This window comes from Falco peregrinus, chromosome 1, assembly GCF_023634155.1.
Source record: "Falco peregrinus isolate bFalPer1 chromosome 1, bFalPer1.pri, whole genome shotgun sequence".
In the NCBI taxonomy this organism is placed as follows: domain Eukaryota; kingdom Metazoa; phylum Chordata; class Aves; order Falconiformes; family Falconidae; genus Falco; species Falco peregrinus.
The window spans coordinates 107,348,831-107,370,361 of record NC_073721.1 but is presented as its reverse complement, the minus strand read 5'-3'; the positions used below and the strand labels follow the sequence as shown (position 1 = coordinate 107,370,361).

Genomic DNA, 21,531 nt, shown 5'->3' with positions numbered 1-21,531 from the left:
AATAATTTTAATGTCTCATAACCAAACTTTACAGCCCTGTATCACCATCAACCAAGAAATTCCCATGCTACTAGTACACTTGTTTACTTCGCCCATGCATTGTGAGAAAGGTGAAAAATATTCCTGTTGTAGAGATGGAGTAACTGAGGTACCCAATGAACCTGTTTGAAGTTATGCAGTAAAGTTGTTTTAAGAGTTGTCTTAAGTCATACTATACTTGTATCCATATAGTGCATGGTATACAGAAACAACACAGGGCACCAAAATAAGTTGTACTTGTTCTCTGAACAAAAAAGGGCACCTTTTTTCTATTTTTTTTTAATATATTTTTATTTTTGGTCTGGAGTGAGGGAATTGTATAGGGTTAGTATGTAATCTCTTCATAAATTTGAACTGTGTATGTTAACTTTTTTCTTTAAGGTCTGTGCATCTGGGTTTCTAATCTGAGCTTTAAATTTAGTGTAGCTTTGCAGAATTGCAGAGGAAATGGCCAGGATTTTGAAGGTAAGTTTAAACCACACTAATTATGGGATTATTTTTTTTCCTCTCAAATACCAGATTTCTCATCTGTTGAATGGATGAGCCCTTACACATCAGCAGGGAGAGATACCACTCTACTAAGGCAAGTTACATGGTTGAAGGAGTTGAGGAGATTTGTGTACCAGGAGTCAGTGTGGTTAGCATGTCAACAAGTATATTTAAAATACATTTCTACTTGGATTATAGTTCCTTTTATTATTTATGTCTGTCCTTTACAAGGGTAAGAAGTAAAAAAACCCCAAAAACCAACAATCCTGTATGACAGAGTCCTGATCTTGCTTTGGAGTGTAGAAGCAGCAGGGAATGAGCTAGTTAAGCAGCATCCAGAAAAGAAACCATCCAGTGCTCCTTTCAGAGCGTAACGTGGTTGTTAATGTCAGTGGATTCAGAGGACTTGGAGGAGGTCTGGGAAGAGGTCTGCTAGGCAGTGATGTGAAGATGCTAATCAATGTCCATTTGTAGGACAAGGATTGAACAAATGCACCTTGGTGTAATAAATTAAAATATGAAACTGGAGGTAGCTTTTCAGTGCTTAAATTTCAAACACTTTTATGTCTTTGAAATCAATGTATTTATTTTGTGAGTGATATATATGTGTAAACAGGCAGATGATCTATCTGCACTTGATGTTTGAAGTTAATTGCTTTTTTGAATCATGAACTGACAGTTTTGTTTTGAAGCTTTTTGGAATCAATGGAATATTACTACCATACAGATGGAATAACTCCACATTCTTTAGCATTCTATAAGTAACTGTTAGCTTGAATAATGATTATTGTGGCTATATGTAACGTGTGTTGAGTATCACAGTTAATTTTTTCTTACTGGTAGGAACATTTGGTATATTTGAAAATCTCGACTATGTAGAGCTTTTAAAAGAATGGACTTAGGCCCTCTGCTGATCATTCTGAGAATAGGAAAGAGGAAAAACTGCCCTGCAATATTAAAACACTGGAAAAATGGGTCTTTTTTGAAAAGGGAAGATAAATGTAGGGAGAGAGCAGAACTAAAAACTGTTCTATTTAAACAGGGCCATTCCCTGGCATTATTTTCAGAAAGATCTAAAAAAAAGCAACCCCACCACCCCGCCCCTGAAAAAAAACCCACAAAATCTGAAATAACAGTTGCAGTAAAGACAAGTTATCCTCTTTTGAGATAATATAAAGTAAAATCCATTAAAAGATCAAATTTGCAAAAATTACCTATCCTAATGCCTTTTTCCCCTTTATGTTTTAAACATACATATTTTTAAAACCTAGTGCATTCTGTATTCAGGCTAGAACCATAACAAAGTTAAACTAAGGGCAATTTCCCGATAGTAGCACTTGTCAAATCTTCTCTGAAGTTTTAAGAGTCAGTTTAGGAGTATTTCACGGTCAAGTAATCGGGCATCTTGAGTACAAGTATTTAGTCGATATGCTTAATTCTGAGAAGCTGCTTGAAAGTGTCAAGTCTCTGAGCACTACGTAGCATCACTTTCTCCCTCATTTTTGAGTGTGGTTATGTCAGGGAGTGTTTTGTAATGTTTCTCCAAGTGTTTGAATATATCATGAGTTACTGAGTCTAGAGCTGGTTTTCTGGAATTGATCAGTATCATTATATCACCTTGTACACCATTGATTTGTGTGTATTGACTTTTTAGTTTGGACAGTGCCATTACTGCACCACACGTCTGTGTGCTTGCAGCTTCTTAAACTCTAGTTAATAAATCATGTCAGCTCTTCATTAGCTAATGTGTATTTACAGTGCTTTGAAAATATGAAGTGTCAGGCAAGCATCAGAACTTTCAGAGGTGAGCCAATACAAGAACATTATGAAACACTGTGATGAGAAATCATACAGTACTGTATCAAAGTGAAACTATGGGGGGATTTTAGGAGGAAAAAAAGTATGAGTGGGCTTTATGCTACTTTACTCCTAGCACAAATATTTTCAAAAGAAAAAAATTTTTTTTTTTTTAACAACTCACTTGAAATGTGTATCTGCATTAGCAGACTACTAGTGCAACAATTACTGATGCATCAGCTTCCTTCCAGAGTTCTGTCCTTGTAGCCTCCTCGTAGCTCCCTTCATCTTGCCTTGTCTTGTTCCTCCGAACAATTTGACCTCATCTAAACCAGGTTTGGGAACAGTCCCTAGCATATGCTGTCCCCAAAACTGAGCTACCCTAAAGTCTGGGGAAGTCGTTTTTGGCCTGGTGCACAAGCAGGTTGGTGAGAGTTAGACAACTAGACGAGCTAGACAGCCTTGGCCAGTGGCTTGACACTTTGCCAGGCTGCATATAGATGTAGGTGTAGCTGTGGAGTCACTGAGCTGCTTCAGTGTTTTCCAGATTCCTATTGCTCTTTTCTGTGATGTCATGGACTGATTGTTGCAAACCAAATTTGACAGTGCTTGTCTGATTTGTCACATGCTACAATGAGGATAAAGGTGCACAACCATAAAATTAAGTAGCAGAGAAATTCTTACAAAACATCATTGGCTTTTAACGTAATAGCGGAGTCCTGCTGTGCCTTGGTACTCACAGATGTAAGGGAACGCAGCATGTATGTCAAAATAAAAACACATGAAAAAATGACAGGAAGAAAGTAGAAAAGTATGTATGATAATTAGTGTTGTGTTACTCAATACATTGAAAGGTATTTGAACACCAGTACACTCCAGAGGGTTGAAGAGATGCACAAGATCCCCAGGGTGAAGTTGTTTGTGAAGTGGTTTTCTTGGTAAAGAAATCAATGAAACTGAGTTTTGCAACAACTTTGTATTATTGCTGAGTGTATCAATAACAACAGAACTTGTGATTTTGAGTTCACTGCTTTTTAGCTCTCTTCCTTTTTCACTTCTTTTCTTTTCTTTTCTTGTTTTTCCTCTTAATTTTATTTCCTTAGATCTAACTGGCTAAAACCGTGCTGTGGGAGACGAGCAGCTGTGTGGCAGGTATTTTTGCTCAGTGCAAGTCTCAACAGTTTCCTGGTAGCCTGTGTAGTATTGGTGGTGATTCTTCTGACTCTGGAACTCCTAATAGATATAAAGCTTCTCCAGTGTGAGTAGGAGGATTTTATTTTTAATTTTTTAATTTTTCAAATTTTTCTCTTCTTTTCTCCCCCCCCTTTATATTTTTATATTTGGTGAAATAAAGGCTTAACTTGCTGGGAGGTTTTTGAAGTGGGGAGGATTGTGGGGATTTTTTTCCTACCATTTAAATGATTGCTAGTCTAGGTAAGAAATGTGTTTTTGTGGAACCCTGGTATAGTGAAGTCAGTCTCTTCCTTATTTTGCTGACCAACTTCAGTATAGGACAAATTTTCAGAGGATACAAGCAGAGTGTACATGCAGAGATCTGCACATACTGCTGTTAGTACTTGAAAAGGTCTGTCCTTTATGAACGCACTCTGTATACACAGAAGAAAGATAATTTGTGCGTCATTAATCTCTGATACTTTTCACATGCATGTAGATAAACAGAAGTGAAGAACTTGCTAGTGTATTTGGTGCTATCTGCATGATTAATTTACTTCTATTCAGGTGGGTAGGAACTGAAGTTATGTTTTCTATCTTATGTACTGAAGTGATAAAGATTTCCTTTCTACTTTGCTAATACACTGGGAGTCAAATAATAGCTTAAATGGAGTTTTACTGTATCTGAATTCACTCTACACAGGTTCCACAATGGAAATTGTAATGCTGCTGTTTTGCTTCCCAATTAATCTTTTTTTTTCTACTGCTCTTTTCCTCCATTCCCCTCCCCTCCTTTTTTTTTGCTCTTATGATACAAAGCTGACATGAATACGAATGCCAGCTGCAATTTTCCCTATGCTAAATGTCAAAGAGCAGCCTCTAGCATCTCTGTACAATCTCAGATATGTTGAAATGACAGTGGTGGGGTTCGGTCAGTACCATAAATGCTGAATGTATAACATGGGAGAGTCATGGTCTGGTATCTTCTATGGCAACTTTAAAGTGAGCAAACAAACTTCTTATTCTGTTGAAGTCCTTTTATTTTTGTGATTTGTCTATTAATATTAGTGGAGTTAGATTTCAGTGTAAATATTGCAATTATATTAAGATTAGTTTAAGGGACTTTAAAATTGCTGCAATTATCAATATAAACCCTATAAGATGAATAAATGACTAAGCTGTCTTTCCACACTGTTGTCCACCATTTACACCTCTGTTTACATATACTGTTCTGAGCATGGCCACTCCGTGGCAGTTATTTTTTGTAGTCTCTGGTGAGTTTCCATTTTGGATGAGGAAGCCTAGAATATGGACAAATCTTCTGCTTTCAAAAAACTTCAGGAATGCTAATTATATGGGTGTATGTCCTTAAAAATTGAATGAGGAAGAAGCTTTCAACAAACAGAAAGATGTGGCACCTCGAGAAATATTATGTAGAGAATTGTCATTTCCTGTAGATCCAGGAGTTTAAAATGGTTTCTCTTGATTTCTGTTAGATTTTTAACACAGTTTCAGGGAGTCTCCTCTGGGAGTGCCTGCTTTCTTACCATTTATTTTCTGAAGAATCTTCTAAAGAAGGCTTTATTTTAGGGGTCATTCCTCCTCTATGTGTCTAGTGCATGTTATAAAAGCTCTGCAGCTTATACCTTGTGCATGACCTATAGGTGTTTGGTCAAGCCAGATGATCTCACTGTTCAGAGGCTGCCCCTGCCTGTATGGATTTTCTCATCACCTGAGAAAGGAGCCATTCCACTCTGTGTTGCTACTTTGCATTTTAACTAATGAACCAACACATCAGCCACCTTGTCTTTAAGTTGAATACAGTCTGTTTTGTTTTAAATCAGATGAAGGCTATCTTGGTGGGACTGGTATAAGTATTGTAGTTGTGTCATATGAAAAATGTGGGTCACTTACATTAAAGTTTTAGAAAGTCATTAGGCCACAATTCTGTGGTTTTTTGTTTTTTTTTTTTTTTTCAAAAAATGTAATTACAGTTTTAAATGATTCCTTATTCTATATGAAATCAGCCAATGCACTAGAATGTTACGGCACATCACTGCCAATTTTTTTGATAACAAGTGCTAATCCACAATTATAGTTTGTCATTACTTATGGAGCCTCCTCCCCCCCCTTTTTTTAACTGATGTTTTCTTTGGCTGTGACATTTTGAGAGCATGATTTTCCTCTCATACTTTTAGGGCAGTCTTTGCTTGCACTGTGCACTTGTCCCATACAGCAAACTGTCAGTATCAGTGATGGAGACCATATTTGCAAATGTTGTAGGTCACAGACATGAAAAGGACAGATCTTTTAGTGTATTTTAGCACAAAGCATATTCATGCTGGAATTAGAAACCCCTGAAAGCAGCAGACATATAACAGATCTTTTATTACAGGTCTCTGTCCTATAGTCAGCTTTTTTAGTTCTATCTTTAAAGCTCTTCACACGCATTAACGAAATAACATCTCAGTATCTTGTGATGTTTTGCAAATGCAGAAATAGATATGTATTAAGCCACTTGCACCTCATTTAAAAAAAAAAAAAGATCATGGCAGGTTCCAATCCCCACTCCTCAGAAATACAGACCATGCTGTGTCCCTTCCTTGTGTTCAGTAGTTTTGGGGGAAAGCAAGTCAGGAAACTATCTTAGTATTGCCTTTCTTCTGCAATCAACTACAGCAGGTGTGTCTGTAAAAGGCATCAGGCCTTCTGGAAAACTGTGAAGCTGAAAAGTTCTGCTCCTGGTCATTTGATTGCTAGATCGGGGCCCTGTGTGAGTACATGCATAGCTGTGCAAAGGAAGCGCACAAGGCAGTGCAGCAATGCCTCAGTAAGAGTGGGTTCAGGGCTTGCCCAAATGGCGCAGTGACAGTCTGCTCTCTGCTCCTTGCAGAAGCAGTATAGTTTGTACCTGCCAGGAAATCATCAAGAACAACATCCACCGAAAGCAAGCACTGATAGGATGAGCTTCTGTAATGGCCACTCAGGGTTTGTCAGCGTTGTGGTTTAACCCCAGCTGATCACCGAGCACCGCGCAGCTGCCTGCTTACTCTCCCTGACCTGGAGGGGTGGGGAGGAGAATTGGAAAGAGAATGTAAAACTTGAGGGTTGAGATAAGAACAATCTAGTAATTAAAACAATTACAAAATTTAAGAATAACAACAATAATAGTAACAGTTACAATGAAAAGGTGGGGAAAAAGATAAAATCCAAGGGAAAAGGGACAAAGGAAAACAAGTGATGCACAGCACAACTGCTGACTGATGCCCAGCCAGTCCCTTAGCAGCAACCCCCTACCCAGCCCCCCCACCCCCCAGCTAACCCTCCAAGTTTATATACCAAGCATGACATCCCATGGTATGGAATACCTCTTTGGCTGGTTCAGGTCACCTGCCCTGGCTGTGTCCCCTCCCAGTTTCCTGCGCCCCTCCAGCCCTCTCGCTGGCAAAGCCCAAGAAACCAAAAAATCCTTGACTGAGTATAAACATCACCCAGCAACAGCTAACAACATCAGTGGTTATCAACACTGGTCTTCCATCAGAGCCAAAACACAGCCCTGCACCAGCTACTAAGAAGAAAGTTAACTCCATCCCAGCCAAACCCAGGATAGTTAGGATGTATTCTTCATCCCTCCTCTCCTGGATATACATTTTGAGAGGAGATGAAAGTGAGGGAGAGGGGCAGGAGGTGTGTTGACATTGGCTGTGCTCAGCATTTTATACTGAACCAGCTTCTTCACAACTAAAAAGCATCTGGATTTGATTTGTTTCTTCCCTGTAGCAACAGACAAGCGAAATGTGAAATAAAGCAAAACTTTTGGGCTTTTAGGTTAAAAATTTTGGGGGAAAAAAGTTTACAAGTTCAACAAATGTGCAATTCTGTTCCAGATAAAAGTGGAAGCTGCCTAGCTTAGGTGCTTTCTCTCAAACTGAATCCCAATGATGTATGTGGACCACCACAGAGCAGGGAGGAGCACCTCTTGGAGAAGACCCTGCTCCCATTTTTGTAGCTTTTCACGGCAGTTTTGAAAAGGAGTATTTTGGAGGAGGGAAATACCCAGATTCAGTGTATGGGCTAGCGATTCAGCTGTTGTACAAAAGCTTCCTGCTTGGAAGGATTTTTCAAATTTACTGTTTTCCTGGCAATTGGATGGCGCGCCGTCCGGCAGCGCACCCAGCACTGCCACAGCTGGTGCGCCGGGCGACACCGATTTCCCCCCACCCCCTGGCTGCTGTATCGCTCCGGTCCGCTAGGGGGCAGCAAGAGCCCTGCATGTCAGTCGGCAGCGGTTTGGAAACTGCCTGCAAACGGTTTCCTTTTCTTGTTCTTTATGCCACCCTTTAACGACAGTGTCTTGGGAAAGTTAAATATATTCTTTTTTGCCCAGTTGTTTCATCTTTAAGTGGCTCTTCTGCTGCACCACAGCAAACCCTCTTTCATCAAGCACCAGATGAGCCTCAGCTGTGACAGTTCCAGTGGCAGCCCATACTAACAGTATTCTTTGTGTCCTAATGTCTTCCTACATCCCTTCCCGTTTTAAACAGTTTTAATTTTAAAATAAGATGCTTTATTTAGTGCATGCCCTGTATGTTCTTGAGACTTTAATTCTGCCAGTCTTGCGCCTCTATGCACATATTGATTGCCTTAAACTTTGCTGTTACACAGTAATTCTTCAAAACTGCAAGACTGCATAGACTATTTTGATGGCTTCTGTAGGGATGGTTGACTCACAAATGCCCTGTAGTAAAGACAGAATCTTTTCTCTTCATTCCCTTATTTCAAACTTGAAAGCATGTGACCTTCAGAGCAGGAGTTACCAGCAGTTCAGATACAGGACCCTTTCAGCTTCCTGTTTTTGTCAGAAGTGAAGGGAACTTTGATCACAGAATTTCAGATGAACTTACTTGTTAAAGGAGTCCTCCAGATTTCAAGAGATTGATTTAAGAACATGAAGACAACCCATATATCATAGGGCCTCTTATGCAGTCTTGCAGCAAATTTGCCTCGGTTTATTTCATTTAACTTATAAGCAAAATAAATTGTATCGAAGGAAAGGCTGATTTAATGCCAGTGAGTGCCTGTACAAGGCTTAAGTACTCTGTAAAACCATACTTTTAATGAATGCAGGGAAGTTTTCCTGAGCATTCCTGCCAGTCAGTTCCTGAAAGGACTTTTGTTGAAAGTCATTTCACTTTGAAAGTGGAATAACTACCTCAACATTTTGCATGCGTAAAGAGTACCTATATGGGAAATTAGTATGTAGAATCCAGAGTTTCATAAACTAGTATTTTAACTTGCCCTTTACAGACTTATTTTTGTGGAGGAGTTTGCAATGAAGTGAACATAACTAACTTTAATGGTCACTGTCTTTCTGAAAAAGAGCGCTTACAAAGGAAATTATGAATTAACCATTTACTTAAACTGGAATTTTATTTTGTTTAGTGTAGCTTTTTTGAGTGTTCTCGTAGAAACTTCTTTAAACATAAACCTGTCCCTGTGACAGCCACGTTTCCTGAAACGCTGCACAAAACCAGTCACGTTTGCTGTACAGATTAGAATTGCTGGTATTTCACAAGCTCCTTAAAATTAAGGCATTAAGATTTGATATTATTAACAGTTAACAATTACATTGATTCTTTCTGTTGTTTCTCTTGCTGTGGTTTTCCTGGAGTCAAACTTGACTCTGAGGGGAATGGGGTGCTGAGCTAGTCAGAGCTGTTCATGCCATGTCCGGAAAGCTGTACAAAAGTCACCCTATTTATTTATTTAAATGATAGAAATGTATTTGGAAGCCCAGTTTGAGCACTGTTTTTTAAGTACCCATTCCAGACAATTAGCAATCTTCTGAGCTGAGTTGTCAAAGACTGAATACAAGGAACAATGTGGGGATAGTAGAGCATTCTGTCTCCTTACAGAATTCTAACTCTGGACTTTTAGGTATACTGGATTTAGTCACACATCTTGGACTAAGGCAGTGCATGGAATGAGAGCACGGAGCAGTGACAGAGCATCAAAGACCTAAAACGTGTATGTTATTGCTTACCAGCAGTCCTATCTGTAAGAGCTCCAATGAACAGCTGCTGTGGCTGCTAACATGTTGGCCTGAATTAGGGTGAGCAGCTGACAGGGCTGGAGTTTCATGTCCCTTTACATCCCATCCTTTTTCTGGTACTTCCATTACAAAATGTAAGAAAGGAAGTTTTACCCGTATCTAAGTTGTAGCAGTACTAATTATATTAAACCGAAGTTGCTTTCTGCTACTATAATGATGCTTCGTTGTATTGTGTTAATTGCAGTTTCAAGTGCATCACAGTTTGCAGGAATAATTCACTGGATCAGCCTAGTCATCCTGTCTGTTTTCTTTTCGGAGGTATGTATAATCAGTCTTTCACCACATACAGAACTGCAAAGTATTTTTATGCTGTCACTGGCATTAGTAAGAGTTTAACAGTAATTTGACTGTGAGTAAATGTAGCACAGAGTACTTTAAGGAAAAAAACCACCAAGCCAACAGTTGCCACTCCTACACAGCAAACAAAGTAACACACAAAACAGATTAGCACTCTTTGTCAGTTGCCTAGAATTGGTAAGGAAACATGGAAGATACTATCTTGCAAATTGTAATTTGAAAACTACAAAAAAATAATCATCTCCGACTAACTACAGGTGCAGGACAGGACTAGTTTCATCCATTTGTTCTCACAGAAATCTTTTTAGTGTCACTGGGTATAAGGGATAGGAATAAGATATATTATTCAGGATTAAAGATCCACAGAGCTTTTTTGCAAAAAGATGTGTTTAAGAATGAAGTTATCGCCTGTCACAGTTCATGTAGGTAGTGTAGATGTTCTAGTAGATACAGTAAGAGAATGAAACAAATGGTGAATTTCTTTGCAAAACTTTGAATGAATGCATGCATTGGAAAAGGCTGTAATCATGATATAACAAATGACCAAATTGGGATAATACGTTACAGTTTTCAGCTTTATTCCAAAAAGAAGTCATTGATATTGAGACATCTATACTACTCCTGAAAATCCCAAAATTATTTTTAAGGCTATTTTTTCAGGTCATGGTGTATTACTTGTCAGAAAAAAACACATTTTGTTAAGTTGGAAGACAGCTTGGACTTAAATATTTTTAAATATTTTTTCTAGTTTCATGGGAGAAAATATTATCATCCGAACAGATGTTAGTCTTCACTCTGTGGTAAATGTAGGTGAAGGTTAAAAAACCAACCAACCAAAACGACCCCAGACCAACCCACCAAAAACCAAGGAGCTGTGATATCTGCAAATGATTTGATAGATCACTTGTGTTGAATTCATACTCACGGTATTATATACCTGCTTTTTTCCATGGTTCTATTGATGAAATACATTTTTTTATGTATATTACTTTGTATTTCTACTCATAACATGGATTTTTCTAGCTGGTGTTGCCAGACCATCAGTGGGCACCTTCTGAGAGGATTCCTTTGTAACAGACAGGGGTCTCAAGGCTGCTTTGCATCCTAGCCTTCTGGTGCTGCAGTTGCACAAATAGATGTGATTACCATCCCCATCCTTTGACAGTGTGGGTTGTAGGATTCATGTAAACCAACTGAAAAAAAATATCTTTAAACAATTAAAAAAACTTGCAGACTCTTTCCTTTGTGAATTGCACATCCTAATTCTCAAAGACTCAAGTTTGTTAGATGGAGTCCATTCCATGTAAAAAAATACTTCCCCCTCTCCCCCAGAATCTATCTTCAGTGGGGATTAGCACTCTGGGGCTTGTGGTAATCCTGAGCTTCCCAACAGGATCAGTTTGTAACTCTGCTACTAGCAGCATGGCTGCACATGCATGCTCACCTGATCTTCATCACTTTCTGGAGCTTGTTTCACTAAAAACTTCTGTGGTCTGCAGTTCCCTTCTACTGGGGTGTAGTCTCAAGTTCTGTTTTCATTCACTTGTACCACCAACCACTCTTCTCAAACCCTGATACAGTACCTTGCTCCTGTATCCCTTCCGTAGTTCAGTTCTTATGCTGATAGTGGTTGGTTGTGGCAGTGCAGACAGATCCTCCAGGCCAGTACTCACCTGTCTCAAGGAAAAAATCAGTTGTTTCAGTTCTGCTGAGACAGAGTACCCCCTTAAGTGGATGAACTGGTTCAGAAGTGTTTTGCAGGAAAACAATAACAGGAATACTTCACAGAGCCAGAAGTGGTTGCCTGACTCATCATCCTCATTTAGGATCTGTGCTGGCTTTTCTCCTTCTCTCTGTATTAGGTATTTGGAACTACTTTTCCTTGTCTGCTTGCTGTTCTCATTTTTTATAAACCTCTTACCACTCACTTCGTTATCTGTTTCTATCTTTCAAAGTACCTTCCTTTGCCTATTCAGTTATGGTTTGAATTTATACCGAAGAAGAATGAGGCCACAAGGCAGCCACGGAAAGTGCACGGAGGAGGGTAGATTTTGGAGTATTGGTTCATTTGGCAGCTCAGTCTTTGGCTGGGTTCAAGTAACAGAGGTGGCTCCACAGAGCAACTGGATGTGCTTCAAAGACCACAGGTCTGGAAGACAATGAAGGTACCTTGCCTACTGCGATTGCTGGGGCTGGCCTTGTGCCAGGTTAATGAGCAACAGCACTTCTGGTTGCATTGAAATGCATCTCATCAAAGGAAAAACAGATGGTTTATTTTTTTCTCATCCAAATCAAAACTTTTGATTTTCTTCAAGAGCTTATGAACTATTGCGAAAACTGCGGATCGCATGGATAATTTTTTTTTCATCCATCTTAATTTTATTTACTGTTCTTGTGCCTTCAGGGGATTTTTTGCCCTCTGATTCACAATACCATGAGTCAGCTGTCTTTGTTTGGAATTACTTGTTGAGAAGATTGTGTGTTAATAGTGAGATTTTGCAGTCTGTGACTATCCATGCTGGGATGATTTTCCAGAGATGAGCAGGCTTAATTTGTTTGCTTGGATATAACAGGCAACTGCTGAGGATTGATTAGTCCTTCAGTCAGTGCCTTTTTCCTGCAAGCAAGGATTCAAGGTTTCTGGTGTTCAGAAAGGGTTGTTTCCATAGCAAGTGTCATGTCCTAAGCTTGGATGTTTGTTTATTCTGTAGTTTGCTTCCCATTAGTTGTAAATGTAGACACACAATTCTTTAGAAAGGCCTCAACTCAGAGTTAGAGAGCAAATAATACAAAGTTGTGAAAGACTACTTAAAAACCAGGAAACTTTCAGCACAAAATCTGAATGTTTTAGAAAAATAGGACTGATTAAAAGCTGCTGCTAGAAAGGTAATCGCAAATAATTACAATCCTATCATGTTGGAGTTAAACAAGCACTGGCTTTCTGCTTGGTTAAAATGGAGGGGACAAACATGCCAGCAGCTGGCAAATGTTAACAGAACAGCTGCCAACAAAATTAAGTAGCTACTGTCACAACATCTTTCTGCTCTTTCTATGCTTGTGTTATAGCCACAAGCCTTAAAGGAATTTATTGCACTCTGTTAATTTTATATTCTCTGTCACTGTCTGTGACTTTCCAATGTTAAAATGTTCCTTATTCAAGTGAAGTGCACATCAGTTTTTTGCTTTTTTTCAAACAATTAGAACAGGATTTACTAGTGGTGTTGATTGTGTATGTTTGTCTCTGTTTACATACATCACTATGATTTGTCTGTGCACCAAATGTTACCCAGATGTTAAGACAGAAGAGAAGAGAAAGACACTGGGGGGGAAACACCAGTACCAACAGCAAGGCAAGGCCGGGGTTACACCCTATCAAGAGGGCAAATTCAGCCTTGGTAATAGTTGGCTGAGAAAAGGAAGATGGGGAATGTCACAGTGTTTTGGTAAGTGGATTGGAGTTTGCTTGTATTTTAATAGTCTTATCACATTGCCACAAATATTTGATTCTGTAGCTGTTGTTCAGTTCTTCTTTTCCACTAAGACTGATGAGACTGTTTGCGTGCAAGAATTGAGTTCTTTGATATTAGTTGTTTGCATTGCTCTGTATGTGCTTCAGTCAGCCAAGCACTCAGGCATTCTGCTAGCTTTCAGCACTTGAGTGTTTCCCTGGGAGTAACCAAGTCTTCTGATGTGCTTAAAAGTTAGGCAGTCACGGAATTGCAACTTTTTTCCTGCATCTGCGTCCAAGAAATAATTTCTCAAATTGAGTAGAGTAAGTCTGGAGTCCTAGCTGATAAAGAATTTGTTTCGTTAGCTATGGCTCACAAGCGCATTTTAGATTTTCGCTTTCAGGGGAAAAAAAAACAACCCAAGGTTTTCCTCATCCTATGTGTTTAAAGGAAGTATTTGTAGTAGTTTGACACTTTACTCCTTGTTAAAAGCAGTCCTTGGAAGGAACACAAGTTGCTAAGGAAGAGCCTACTACTAAGGTTCTGTTACAAAAGAAAAACATCCCAAATGACAGAGAAAATACTGCCTTTCTCATATAGATTTTTCGTAACAAATTAATAATTTTATATTAGAGAAATCAGTTATGGGTTTTTTTGTTACATTTTTTTCTGAGCTTTAAACAGCTAAGCAGAAAGATCATAATCTTCTATTAATTCTATAAGTCTTCCATAAGCTATGGCTTCTTTTGTGGATATTTACTTTCATTCAATGTGCACACAACTTTTCTCATGGTGCATAAATGCACTGCATTGCTGGCTGTGTATGTTTTGATTTTTAAGGGGGTTGATTGGGGGATCTAGAAACAAAGGTACGGATTTTATATACTGATTTATAAAGGTTAATTTAAACTTCCTTCTTTGCCGGTGTGTAAAAAATAAATATTTAATATACTGTGCAAATTCTTTTCTAATAATTTTTCTTGCTTCACAAAAAAGGAGTTACCAAGGGAAATGGTTTTGTGGAAGTCTAGGAATTTAGCTAGACACCTTCCTGAAATGCCAGTCTGCCAGTGTCATTTCCAAGAATATACCTGACCTATATGGTGTGCTCTGTCCGTGCTTCATCTGTGCTTTCATCTCTTGACAGTGACAGTCCAGCACCTTTTACGTGGTGCACTTCAAAGACAGGAATTGGTGCTAGTGTAATCGGGCCCGGAGGGAACGTCTGATGCAGGGTTTTTAAGAACAGTTCTCTATCCAATCTGCATTTACCTTATGGTAGTGCACTGTGTCTCTAGTAAGCTGTTCCTGTTCCCGAAAAGCCCTTTCTAATCCATCCAGAGTTGTCAGTTTAAAATTAATTATTTTTTTCCATATCCTAAGAACAGGTATTACGGGAGAATGGAAGAACACATAGACCTGCAGTGTTTATGCATTTGGATCCTGTATCCTATTAGGGTAGTATTAGCTGTAGTCAGTGAAAAAGAATAAAGAATATACTGTGTTCATGTCTGTGGGTGTCACCACGCTTTTGCAGTTAATTATTTCTCTGTGACCACATGTGCTAATAGAGCCACAGCAGTTACAGAGCACAGTACACAGGGAGCGTTTTGTACTGGGCAATATGCGGAGTAAGGTCAGTAGTTACGTGTTGCCTTTGAGAGCTTGACGGAAGAGGAACCACGTGAGGAGGATGCCTATGCACTGGAAACAGGAGATCTCAGTTTAAAGATGCTGATAAGTTCTTCCGTGCGCTGGTGGGCTGGGGGTAGCGTGTGCCAGAACAGCCAATGCAGGGTCTCAGGATGGGCGCACCAGAAGATAGCAAGAGGAGATTCTTTGAAGGAGGGAATGAGCTAAGGCCTCTGTGGAGTGACCCAAACCAGTGAGGTTATATATTACAGTTTGGGTACAAGGTGTTCTTTCTGGGAAAGATTTCAATAAATACTTTATCTTTACAAGGTATATCCGAAAGGCAGAAGCTTAATCTTCAGAGTTTCTGTACAAGTCAGAGTTAAAGATACTCTGTAACAGATAGATTGGTTTTGTAGCAGTGGAAGGAAGAAGGGCTCTTCTAAAGACACCTCTTCCACCCCACTCCCTCCTCCTGTCTCGTGTGCTACCACTACTCCATCTTGAAGTGCTGAGTTGCTCTCCTTGCTGTTAGCTAAACCTGGTGGGCCTGCTTCACCTCCTGTGCTGCCTGCTTTTGATCTCTTTAATCTATGGACTAATTTGGCACAGTGAGTCACTGACTAGAAAATTGCATACTAACTGCAAGCAAGAAAGTATTTAAAATTACCTAATGCACATTTGCAGTCAGCTGACAAATGTAGCCAGCTCGCACAGATTGTGGGAATTCACACGGGTGGCTCAGCAAAGGACTTGACCAGGTTTCCCTTAGAGAGAAAACCTGCAGTGTCACACAGTGCTTCATAAACTTCACAGAGGACACTTAATGTAGGTCAGACAACTGTGTTGTCACCAAGGGATACTGTCAACTTCAAAATTACATTTCTGTCTGAAAAACAGTTTAAAATTTTACTTCTCTTTGCATTTCCTGCGAGTTAAAGAAGTTAACAGAAGTCTTCAGTCGTTTCCCTTTTATTAGTGCACTGGACAGACTTTTATGTTATAGTTTAGCTTTTCTCATAAAACAAAAAAGGTACAACCTTTGATACAACCAAAAAATCTGTATGTTAAGGACGTTCTAATTGAAAGACTTCTAGTCAAGAAATGCTAAAGCATTTTTTTGCAAGTACAAAAAACAAGCTGGCAGTGGCCTTTAACAGAAGAGTACTCCCACTGATATTTAACGTTTGCTTTCAAATCTATCTGTCCCAAAATGCAGAATGCCTGTGTAATGCAAAACTATGTGTGCGTTTGCTACAGTGCTGAAAAATGCCTGCACATCAGTAGGAAACAGCAGTGCTGCTCCATTTTTTCCCTATTTCTTCTAGATTCTACAGTCTACAAATGGTAGAGTTGTGACTAACGTTTATATTTTGTCTGTGATGAACAGTTTGCAATTCTCTCCTAATTCATATGCGTTTTTTGGTTTGGTACATGTACATAGGAAGCTTCCTGGATTATTGATTTCTGTCTCTGTTTTTTTCAGATTCTGCTACAGGTTCTCATTTTTTAGGTTCTGTACAGAGAAAGTACACAATCAAATGCAGTATGTATTTGTTTGAAATATATTTTTGATAGTTTAGGGAAAGTACTAAGATGTTGTTTATAGGTAATGCCAATGCTTTCATTTCAGTCAAAGTATGATATTGAACAGTCAGGGAGATTTGCTCGGTGAAGTCCACGTTTGCTTGGTTCAGACTCCTCTGGGTAAGAGTTATGGCAGCAGCAGTGGATGTATCTTGTGCTTTGTACGAACAGAGGGAGAGTAGAGGAAGCTAAACCTAGTTTGGTGTTGCTGCTAGTGAAGACTGGCCAGTGAGTAGTAAGTGTATGGCACCTGTGTCTCCAGACGCATGCGGTCTGTGACTTTCTAAGTCATGGTACTTTTCCCCAGGGCACCAAGGAAAAGCTGCCTGACAGTCTTGTCACTTCAGTGACGATGTGGGCTTTTTTTGTTAAGAGTGACATTGCTGATACATATCTTTAAGACCTTCCATACAGAACAAGCTGTGCCCAGTTTGTTCTGAAGAGTGCATCTCAGGTGGGGAGCTGGGTTCATTCTGCCCTTACACTCCCCCTTCCCACAGTGTGTCTGCTCTAGCTGAGAGCAAAGATGCTAATCATCAAGGTATTTTGTGAAGAGGAGACCTATCTTCCAGAGGTAGCACCAACAACCATTACTGCATTAAATTGTCTGCTGAGTAGACTCGCAGTCACTGCTGACTTGTGCTGATTCACACCAGCAGACTGAAAATGGAAACATTTGTGCTAGCTTCCAGCCCCTGGAACTGCTCACACCCATTAATATGACAGCAGCACAGTCTGATTTAAACACTGTGATGAGGAATTCAAAAAGGTAGAAAGGAAAATCCTTTTTCGTGTTCCCTCAACAGCCCCATGTTAAATCATATTTAGGGTTGTGAGACAGTGTTTCAAATCTCTTTGTGCAGATACACCTTATTTCAGTGAAAATACCTTTGTGCACACCTATCCAAAGGTCAAAAGATTTTAACCCTCAGTTACTGTGAAGGTGTTGAGTGTTCAGCCATCATTTAGTTAGTTGACCTAGCACTTCATAAATGCTGCCTAGGTGTAGAAGGAGCCAGGTTTCTCTATGCTGTCAACAGAATTGCTGTAGGAAGGGTAGCATCCAAGCTTTAATGAAGGCACCTCTTCTACATTTCCCAATGTCTGGCCACTGTGGAACTGGCTGTGGCAGACCTGAGGGTAACGGATACAGCTGAACTCACAGGCTCACCAGTAACTTGTGCTTAAGTTTTGTGGAGCTTCTCAGCAGGGGAGCAAGGGAGGTGCTTACAGAGGAGCTGGGATGGTTTTGTCTGAAAGTATTCTGCTCAAGGCCTGAGTTGAGGCTGCAGGAGTGCCTTAGTTTTACAGCAGCAAGTGTACTTACACGTTGTGTTTACATCACATCATGCTGGTGAATTTGGGGTCATTGAGGGATTTGAGGAGCTGCTGTTGTGTACCTCTTCCTCCACATAGAAATGTCGAACATATAAGTTAATAAGGAAATTGCTGTGAGCTTTATTCCTACACTGCATTTGTAAAATGCTTTGGAAGTAAAATGTTCTTTTTAGGAGCACAGACCAGCAGCATTAACAGTTCTTGGTGTCTATGTAAAGTCTCGTAATTTTTTGTAGAGGAAGGAGAGCACTGTGCTTTCTTTTCTGGCTAGTGACTCCCTTTCTTAGCCAGACTTGGCCAATGCTCCTCATACGCCATTTCTGAGTAAGCGTTGGCTGGTTCCCTTTCCTGCTCATTGATGGTATGAGGCCGGGGTCTGAAAGGACCATATCTCCCACAGCAATGTCCCCCTCTGCGAAACAGGATTAAGTGCTGTTACCCAGGTTTGGGCCAAGACAGAACTTGGTACAGTCATCCTGGGCCAAGTCAGGCAATTGGGCTCATGGGGTTTGGCAGAACCATGCATGGGAACACTACCGAAAAACCCAGTGGTGTTCTGCAATTAGCGCTGATATGTTTGGCATAAATTCAGAGTTGGTTGGGATTTAATATATTTGTATTTGTAATGAAGAAGAGATACATATATTCATCAGAGTAACTTTTTTCTGCACAATTCTTGGCCTGGTCACCCCCCACACACAGGCCTGCTGAGCTCTGTCATTAGTACTGTTCTGTGATGGAGACAGTAGCATTTTGATCTTTTTCGCAAGGCATGCAGCTGCAGTTAGACTTTTCGTGCCTGTACAGTTTGTCAAAATCTGACCTTGATGTTGCTGTTGGCAGAAGATGTCCCTACCAGTTACACTTTTATGTGAATTCAATTTCAGTCATTAGTTGGATGATTGATTTTTATTTTTGCATTGCATTTTCCGAAAGCCAAGTTAAAAATCAGTAGGAAAGATGCCATTGAATTTTTAAATGGGAATTCACCATTGGTTCATTCTGTGTTCGCTCCTTATTCCTCTTTTCTAGCTACTGACGCTACGTATAGCTGTTTTACTTTGTAGAGGAAGATCACAGAGATATTTTTCTCCCTTATCCTGTGACTTTCTGGGAGGTTTCATAGTAGGCCAAGAGCCCTGTACTCCAGAGGGGGAGAGTAGGAGCCTCTGCTCTTCAGATTGACGAAATGTCAGTTTCTTTAGGTATCAAGAGAGGGCAGTGCCTCCTCTCTTTTCTTAGAAAATAGTAAGCACTGGCATATCAAAGATGGCAAGAAAAGAGAATCTTCCCCCATTCCAATTGAGGGGGCCCCACAGTGGATCTTGTATAGGTTTGGGTCAGGGGTGGGGTGGAGAGGGATGGGTAATCTAAATCTGACAAGTCTAAAAGCGAATTTGTAGGAGGATGGAAAGGCTGATGAACATTTGAACTGGAAACTTGTTTATGGAAGTTTCACTGAGTCAATATAGTGGTGGGAAAGCAACACCTGCATTTATAATACAGAAGCGTAGCTTTTCTAGATCCTTACTATTATTCGGAAGAAATGCATAATGCTTAAATAAAGACAAAAAAATATCCCCTAAACAGATAAAAGACTAAATGTTTGTCTAAAATTACAAAAACATTCATCGTCTCTTTTCCCCCTAATTATTTTACTAGACTATTTTGAGGATTGTGGTCCTTGGCATATGGGATTACATTGAAAACAAAATAGAGGTAAGCACTCCTACTCTTTGTACTGTTTTTGAGACACACACAGTAAGAATATTCAAACTGCTTTGGGTAGCAGTTTGTTGTAGACCTGATGCAATACAGTATCTTTTAACTCTGATAAATATGCACATTCTTCTCATTGCATGCAGGTATACATAGCTGTATGATGTCGTCTCTCTTTATGTGAGACACTGAGAAGAGTGCAATATTTGGAAATATTTTAAGAAAGGAGGGATTGTGGCATTTTTGTTATTTGTGTCTCTTTTGTTAGAGTTGTGCTAGTCTGACTGTTGGTACTGCCACCCTGGGATAATGAGCAACACAAACTTTCTGATAAAAAATAGTGGTTTGGCAAACCCCCCAATTTTGTTGTGAATTTTTTTTTAATTAAAATCAATTATGATAAACACTGTAATTTGTACCTCAAATTAAAAATGAGGTAGAATGTGCATACTGTTGCAAAGGCAGATAAGGAAATACATGTGTTAGAAGCAACACATAATCCTAAACTTAACAGAAATCTGGAGATCCGAAAAATTAAAAGCTCTTTCTTGATACCGGTCTGATAAATTAATACTGCATAGGATGCACCAGAAGAAAAAAATGGGTTTTCTCGGTCTAGAGGCTCACACATTTTAATACTAAAGTTGTAAACCTTTTAACATGTTTTTCAGAAAAACTGAAGTGAAACTTAAATTACTGATTCAGAGACTCATTAGTGAGACTAAATGCAGCAATTTCTGATAATTCATTTTGGTAATTTGAAATGGAGTCATATTGTTCACTGCCCATGAAATGGTGGCAGTAAGAAGTGTTTCTTTTCAACACACTAAATTGTTACGCACAATTCTGAATGTGTGGTGCTTATAAAAATCCGTCCCACTTCCTTATGCAAACCATTAATCAATGGTCTTTGGCAGCTGGGAAATGTCTCAGTAGGAGTGAGAACATGGTATTTATTCTTTTCTACCCTGCTAGGTGAGTGTAGGGCAGGCACACCACCATTGCCAGTTTGCTCTGAAATTTATTTACTCACACGTTTCTAATACTTTGTACAATATTCTTTTCTGATCTAATCCCAGTGCAACGAATGTCATACAAATCATTCTGAATAGTCCCAGTTGTCAAAATCCTTGGAAACCTAGCTGCTCAATAAAGGTGAGAGCAGGGAGTCTTTCTGTCTTGATGCACAGCCATTCCCACACACATTGTGCAGTCAGGACGTGACCAAGAGCCATCAAGTCTCTTTGCTCCATCGTTTTCTACTTGTCATCTTGATCTCTTCATTTAGACAGTAAGATCTATGGGCAGGGGCTGTATCCTTTTTTGGGATGACATAATGCCAAGTAATCAGGTAATAAATACCAATGATAATAAAACTCTTTGGCTGTAATATCATTTAGGCTATCACTTCTGCTTGGGGATTTTGGCCAGTGTTTCCAAATACCTTTCTCTCTCCCTGCCCTTCCACCACAGTTTATCTCTTCTCACCTCATAAAATGCACAAAGGAATTCTGTTGTGCTGCCTAAAAAGGATGCAGCCTTTCCGTAGCTTGATCCCTTTCAAATATGTACTGTAATTGCGTTTCTTTTTGGCAAAGTGGGAGCCCTTCAAGACCCCAAGCAGGAATGGCAGCATTACGGTCTTTAGGAAGGGTTTGAAAAAGCTGATTTCTCTTTAGGTGTTTGATGGTGCTGTCATAATCTTGTCCTTGGCACCAATGGTGGCCTCAACAGTGGCTAATGGCCCCAGCAGCCCATGGGATGCTATCAGCCTTATTATCACACTACGAATATGGAGGGTGAAGAGGATCGTTGATGGTGAGTGGTGATACAGTTTATGACTCCCCAGAATTACCTGGCAGGATCGGAAAAAAGATTTTTTAAAAATACAAAAAGTTT

General features: G+C 39.6%; 1 protein-coding gene across 5 annotated transcripts in view; it reads left to right on the top strand.

Annotated features, from left to right (window-relative positions):
- TMEM266 (transmembrane protein 266) overlaps positions 1-21,531 on the top strand; it is an 86,497-nt gene that overhangs the window by 38,394 nt on the left and 26,572 nt on the right. For 4 of the 5 annotated variants that reach the window (XM_055805738.1, XM_055805718.1, XM_055805727.1 and 1 more), the window contains 4 exons: positions 3,429-3,583; positions 9,795-9,868; positions 19,576-19,632; positions 21,312-21,450. In XM_055805738.1, the coding sequence (XP_055661713.1) occupies positions 3,429-3,583; positions 9,795-9,868; positions 19,576-19,632; positions 21,312-21,450 (425 nt within the window). The remainder of the gene's footprint in view (positions 1-3,428; positions 3,584-9,794; positions 9,869-19,575; positions 19,633-21,311; positions 21,451-21,531) is intronic. The other variant, XM_055805745.1, reaches the window with a different exon arrangement.